Source organism: Chrysoperla carnea, chromosome 1, assembly GCF_905475395.1.
Source record: "Chrysoperla carnea chromosome 1, inChrCarn1.1, whole genome shotgun sequence".
Taxonomy (NCBI): domain Eukaryota; kingdom Metazoa; phylum Arthropoda; class Insecta; order Neuroptera; family Chrysopidae; genus Chrysoperla; species Chrysoperla carnea.
In genome coordinates this window covers 129733870-129741355 of record NC_058337.1, presented here as the reverse complement: position 1 = coordinate 129741355, position 7486 = coordinate 129733870, and the positions used below count along the sequence as shown (strand labels likewise).

General features: G+C 25.6%; 1 protein-coding gene across 2 annotated transcripts in view; it reads right to left on the bottom strand.

Annotated features, from left to right (window-relative positions):
- Nucleotides 1-4316: 4316 nt before the first annotated feature.
- Nucleotides 4317-7486, bottom strand: part of LOC123290964 (putative uncharacterized protein DDB_G0286901) — a 444132-nt gene continuing 440962 nt past the window's right edge. The window contains exons 6-7 of one of the 2 annotated variants that reach the window (XM_044871366.1): nucleotides 5882-6041; nucleotides 4317-4403 (exon numbers count right to left, since the gene is read on the bottom strand). In XM_044871366.1, coding sequence (XP_044727301.1) covers nucleotides 4331-4403; nucleotides 5882-6041 — 233 coding nt within the window. In that variant the 3' untranslated portion in view covers nucleotides 4317-4330. The remainder of the gene's footprint in view (nucleotides 4404-5881; nucleotides 6042-7486) is intronic. The other variant, XM_044871367.1, reaches the window with a different exon arrangement.

The window sequence follows — 7486 nt, the reverse complement described above, 5'->3', positions numbered from 1 at the left end:
ATTTTTAATAAATTTTCTAATATTTGAACAATTTATTCTATGATCTTTACATAAACGCACGGTTATACAAATTCAAATACCTGCCCTTTGAAAATAATACTTTTTGTCCTTAATTCTCAATTTCAAATTATTTTTTTTTTTAATTGTAGAAAATATCAAATATAATGAATATAAATAAATTTCAATTATTTTAACACATTTTTATATATTTTTTAGATATTAAATTTTATTAATATATTATATTTATTAATAAATTATTTTTTTTTTTTAAGAAATAAATTAATTAGTACGTATGGTGCATATATTTAGTGTTTCTTAAAAATTTCCTTTAATTTTTTGTTGTTTTTTTGTGATTAATTAATTTAACTCAGAGACATTTTGGTGAAATGATTGGCGTGTTAATTAAACTAATTTTTTTAATATCTCTTTTTCCACATTATTAAAATTATAAAAATCATTCATACTTGAAAAAATTCAATGGATATTTCATCAATTTATTTTTTAAATTAAAAATTAATTTCCAATTATGTTGACAGATATTCTCAATTATTGAAATAGCATGAAATTATATGAGTCTATATTCGTTATGCTACTAAGAACGATTGACTTAAATAGGCTATTATAGGCCTTCTCAAAAATAATTGACTTTGTACAAAAATTAGTCTATTCAATTAGTCGTAAATATTTAAGTAGTATATTTTTATTGGTTGTAAATTTTTTTATATTATGAAAGGTTTATTATTTCATGCTATTTTAACAATCTTCAAACCCTCGATTAATTTAAAATCGCCTCATGCATGTCAAATCAGAAAAATACACATTTGTCGATGCAATTATTCGATGTATTCATTATTAAAATTTCTAATAATTCAGCTCAAATGTAGTAATGGTTATTACTTCTGCCTCGAATGACATTATTTCTCTATTACATTAGATTCCAAAGCTGCTTGTCTTATGATGCAAAAAGTTATTCCCGACTGGTCCCTACCAGTTGGCCAACGATCTTATTGTCATTTACTATAGCTTAACCTCCGATCTCATTAAAATGATCTTTGGAACTATAACAATAAAGGAAAATGTCGTATCACGATATCTTCAGTAGTTTCTGCGTGATGCAATCACCAACACGCCATGGGCTTTGTGGGTTTTATTTATAAACCAAGGATGTCAGTACTAATTATCACATAATTGTCTGTTTGAAAATTGATCTTATTCTTCAATAGTGATGAAAAATTATTTGACTCAAGATTTCTGAATCATTAACCCCCACCATTAATAAGTTTTAGAAAGTGTAGTCAAAGATATCCAGAAGAGAAATAATATCATTGGTATGAAAAAAATCAGTCTTTGTATTCGCTTATGCAATACATATTAGCTACACGTAATGTATATTGCATAAACACATTAAAAAACGAAATACAAAATTTCGTACAATTGACTTGCAGAAATATCCAGTGAAAATCAATGAAAATTTTTTCTTAAGGAATCTATTTTTTTTACATTTTAGTCACCCATATTCTTAATTTTATTAATATCGATTAATTTTAAGTATAACATTTTATTTAATGACACATTTGGACATGTTTTTTTTTTAATTTTTGACAAAAATGATTTTTTTTTATAAAACATTTGGCACAAAAAATTACTGCTTGTTTTTTATTATTAATTATTTAATCAATTAATTGAGTTATTATTTTTATAAGATATGTTATACCTATACATGTATGTGTATTTTTAAAATATTAATTTAATTAATTTTAATTTATCCAAAAAAGTGTTTTTTTTTTTTTTTTTTTGTAATTCCAAAAATAGTGACATTGTGTGTGTGAAAAAATTTGTTTGGTTTTTGTATTAATATAAAATTTGTATATTAAAAACATTTTTAAATGTAGAATTAAAAACAATTATTTTTTTTAGCATTAGGAATTACAATTATTATATTTATTATATAATTATTATATATATATATAAAGTTATTTATTCTTTAATTTTGGCGCCCTAATTTTTTGTAGAGCATGTTCATGAAACATTGTACCTAATACAAACAATTTGTGTACTTTTTCAAATAATTTAATTGTGTGAATGAATGGTCTTTAAGTTTGCTTCGAAAATTAAAATTTTACAAATTAAAAGTTTTTAATTGTGCTAAGAGCGCTTTTAAAATATTAAAGGCTTTCGGCGAAGTCAAAATTTCGTTCCAATGGAGATATTAATTTTGTTTAAACTACTGACTGCCTTTTTTTAACAAACTTCTGAGAATTCGAAGAGCACAATGTGAAATGTACCAAAATATTTTGACAAAACCTCCGATAATTGACGAAAAATATAAAAAGGCGTTCTAAGAACAACCAGAATTATCGTTTTAGCATCAAAATATTACTAACCCCCATCTCAAATTTTACAGTCAAAACATCAAAACCGAAACACAGAGAGTGAATTGGTAAAAATACGTGACGTTATCACAATGGATTTTACGAAACTCGAAACTCCATACCTTAACGCCACCTATTCTTCTCACTGTCTAATATTACCAATAATTTCCTTTTCCATTCAGAGGCGGCACTCGTGTTCTAAAAATGAATAATAGTTCTGTTTCCAATTAACAGATGGCCATTCTACATAATAAATATTAATTTATATAATTCATTCGTGTGTTTTTGTTCGAATTAATAAATCTTTCTTTTATTTGTAATTCTTTTCTTTCATTAACCTGTTTCTTCCTTTTCATTTTTAATAACTTAATGAAAACATTATTTTAATTTTCGTATCGCATTTAAAGACCACACTGTATTTTATTTTATAATTTTTTTTTAATCATTTGTAATAAATATTCTTCTTAATTCGAGTTTTTGTTTTTCCATAAATTTATTGAAAGAAATTGTTTCAAATGATCATTACTAAATATATTTCTTTTTCTTCATCATTTTATTTCATAAATATTTTTCAAATAATTCCTTATTAGTCATTCAAATAATTATTTTTTATACACTTTTCAATTTAATTATTTTTTTCTTTGTTTAACTTTGTGTGTATTTTTGGTCCTTTTTTTTCTTCTTTTCTTTCGAGTACTTCTCATTACTTCTAGATTTGTTTCTTTTTCGTACAATGTTAAAAGTATAAAAAAAGAAAAGAAATTCTTAATTGTGCTTTATCCTTAATTTGAAAGAATACAAAAAAATATTTTTTTATTTTTATTTTATTAAAGCATTTTAATTAGTTTTGTTTGACGATTGTGGGTAAAATCTTGGTTTCAGAGACCGCTGTTGATAATTGAAGCCTCTAGTCCTAAGTGATCTTATTATAAATAATTGGTTTTGGTATAATATGAAAAAGCTCTCAAAATTTTCTTCTGTAAGATTTTATTTAAAGTAATTGTAAGTTCAAGATTTCTACATGGAACTATATTTCCGATGTCGTTGGAGCTTGTAGGCTTCCTTTTAAGTTAAAACTTTGATAGTTTCCAAGGTTAAAAAGAAAACATTTTCAATAGGACTGGTACAAAATATCTATTTATCGAATAAATTAGATTGACGTCGTCTAGAAAAACTTATGAACGGTAATAAAAACCGATATTTGAATATTGAGATTTTCCACACAATCTCGTTTTATTAATATAAGTATAATTAAATTTTAATCAGCAAAAATTCGTTTCATCAAATTTTCTAAGGGATTAGTAGGTGAATTTTTCAGAACTATTTAGTTTCAGAATAATCTGAATAGATTTTCATTTCGATCTGATACAAAATGCAAACTAACTTTAATGAATTTTATCTTGGTGTACTAAACACCGGATTGGGATCGTATTTGATTTAGTAAAAGAAAGTTATCCTGTAAAATTCGCCGTTTTTAATCAGGTGTATTAGGGTTTTCTTTAGGGAAGTGGTGACTTCAAGTATATATTTAATTTTCAAGTTCTTACAATTTTTATATAATTGAACAAAGAATTACAATATTTAACAAATAAATATTTTTTCTAATAACAAAATTCATTTAGAAAACAAAACATTGTTTATAAATTTTGGCTTTTTTTTTCTTTTTAACATTGTGTATAATTAATTATATTATAAACATAAATATTACATTTGTTTTAAAAATTGGTATTGACTATTTAATTAATATTCATATAAATAATTAATTTAATTAATTAACAAAAAATATTGTATTCATTTATTTATATATTTTTCAATAATATATTTGTATTTTTTTTCCATCTTTTGTTTTATAATTAAAATTTTCATTATTTTTTATTGTTATTGATATTATTAATATAATTATTATTATAATATTCGTTTAGTATTGTAAAAATAATTAAAAAGATTAACAAGATAATTCATACTATATTTAAATTTACCGCGTTTGTTATGTATTCCTCTGATAATAAAGGTACCAATGTGGTTGTTCTTCTGAAACAAATGAATTTCATTAATAAAATTATCTGGCAAATACATGCAGTAATGGTTTTGAAAAGTTTTTAAAGCATGATAGCCTTTCTACCGATTAAATCGGTAGGAAGGTTAGATTCAAATGTAACGATAGGTAATTCGAGTAAGTACGAGTTATGCCGGAAAAGGATAATGGATGACAAAAAAGCATAGTTTAATAAAATTATTAATTAAGTTCAAGTGTTCTAGTGTTTCACACAACATAATTTGGGATTTAATACTTTATTAGATTAGAAAAACTAGAAAATGGGAAAAATAAAATATACCATATGGAAAAATGCTTAGACGTCGTTTTATTATCGAAAATATCTATAATCGGTTTAGATAAAAAAAACCTACCTCGTTTAAAGTATGGCATAGAATAATGTCGTCAATAAAAAAAACCGGTGTACATAATGACTTTAAAAAAAACAACGAAAAATGTATTATGAAAAAATTGGTGTTAAATATGCAAATGACCTCTATATGCAATTATACTAAAAATATTTATTTGATGTAAATTCTACAAAAAAAGTAGATTCTTGAGAAAATAGGGCAATAATTGGGACCGAATTTTCTAGATTGGAAAAACGCTAATGAAAAGTGGTTCGAAGACTAAAAAAAGTCTTAAGTGTATGGCCTTAAATGAAAACTACTTTGAGAACGGGCAACTTAGGGGAAGGTGTCCTATAATGATCTCCCTAAGAAAAAATGTCATTTAAAGCCAAACTATTCGAGATATGTATAACGTCGAAATATTTTTGGCTTCTTTACTTAAGTGTTGCAATATTTTACCAAACAGTTCACATGAAATATTAATTATAAGCTATTATAATTTTACACATAAAATAGGGATCATTTTAACGTTCATAAAGGGGATCATTTTACCCGAAACGACATATTTGAATATCGTCATAAAAACAGACGTTAAAATTTATTATACGCCTATCAAAATGTTTTATAATATTATTAAAAATCAACAGAAGCCAATAGCAAAACAATCAGCCGGCGAAAACTAACATAAAAAAAGAAATTTTACGTTGAAATTTATCTTACCATAGATCATAAACAGTAAAATTAATATTTTTGATACGAAACACAAAATAGCTTATATATCGCGATAAGTCTTTGTTGAAAGATTAATTTGATCATGTGGAAGCCATCTATCGATAAATATACCAGATGGCTTTAATGATTTACTTAAGAAAACGAGGGATCATTTTACTCTGAGGGATCATTATATATCACTTTCCTCTAAATATTGACGATTGACAGAAAATTTGGTGTTATACTGAATAAATTTTTTAAAGAGATTACGGAGCTCCTTAGAATGATTTATAAAATTATGCGTATGATCTTCTAAATGATTTTCTGTGTATAGAGGTAAGAAAACAATGAAAAATTTATTGTGGAAAATAGAAAAAAAAAATAATAAAATAAATGTCTAAAATAAAACTTACTCAGTGCCGGCAGCTGCTGCTCGTTGGAATGTTGCTGGTAATTGTTTAGCTTGTGCAGCACGAGCTCTTGCTAATAATGACATTACTGTCCGTTTTGTTGGTGTCATCGAAGTACGTGTACCACCAACCATTAACGGTCTTTTACGACCAATAACACCACCTGTAATAACAAATATCACATTTATTGATATCTATCTATGCACTTGGTGTTCTGATCATCATGATTTTTATATCGCTTTCATGTACCTAAGAATTTTTAACATCGTGTTATCTATCTTATAGTACTTCTTTTCTACAACTGGTACAGTAAAAGATGTTAAAAAATTCAGCTAATAAAAAAAAACGAAAGAAACCGCTCGTATTCTGCTAAAACCACATCATAGTAACGCATTTCTATTTGTTAATAAACAATAAAATTTTAATTCAATGAAACGACCACTGTAAAATTCACTTAAAAAATTAGTAATTAGGCAACTTGTATGGCGTAAATGTTAAGTGTTTGTCAAATAATAGAAAACTATTATACATGTAAAGCGCATACGTTATTCAAGTTGCCTATTTATTAATTTTTTAAGACAACTTTAACGGTTTCATTGAATTAACAATTTATTGTTTATTAACAAATAGGAATATTTTTACCACTAACTCATGCACTACGAATGATATTTGACACTTAAGAAATACATTCCATGTGTTTTTTGCAAAGTACGAGCGGTTTCTTTCATTTTACTTTATTTGTAACATCTTTAACTGTACTAAACGTCTGAGATGGACCATATCATGTATTATATCTTTTTATTGAAGCTTGAAGAATCTTTAACGATTATTTCTTTAAAATTTTATACATTTATATTCGATAGAAACTATGTTCGACAAAATCAGGTCATACTTTTAGTGTTTATTACATAGGACAAAAGAAGGTATTTGAGTCGTTTCTTGAAACCATCTTAGATTATAAAATGGTATTTATAAAGCCCATAAAAAGCATTTACTTTTAATTATATTATGTATTTAAGGATGTTGCTCCGCTATAATATCGTCAAAAAGTTTTGAATTATATGCTCGGTGAGAATATTTATGAGCTTGTAGCAGTATTGCCAATCGAAAATTTGTCTTGGTGGTAGATATGATTTAAAAAGTTGATAATTTTCAGCAAATTTTGCTTAAAAGTTGGTAGATTTAATCTCTCTTTTTTGCACAATCCACCCAGGTGTCCTTTGGTCGGTTTCGGTCGCCCTGAATCAAAACTAGATCTATCGCCTAATATTTTGATTAAACAATTTAAAATTGTTCTTCTTACAATCTCACTATAACTTGGAAACATCAGTTTTCTTCTGGCCGCATTTGACTCCAGAAAGAACGATTTTTCTGACTTGTTATTTTTGTAGCTCAGCAAAAATTTGTAAAATTATAAAAATCGATTTAATAAAATTTTTCAAATTCTCTCTTGTGGTATGTTGGGACTACTTTTTACAATGCTTCGTTGTTGACATATCTGAGCCTGCCTAACTTCACAATTTATAGATAAAAAATATCGTTAATCTAGGAAATACTGACAAACCGTACTTTCTTTGGCTAAGTGAATCAAGAAAATTGTATTTTTGA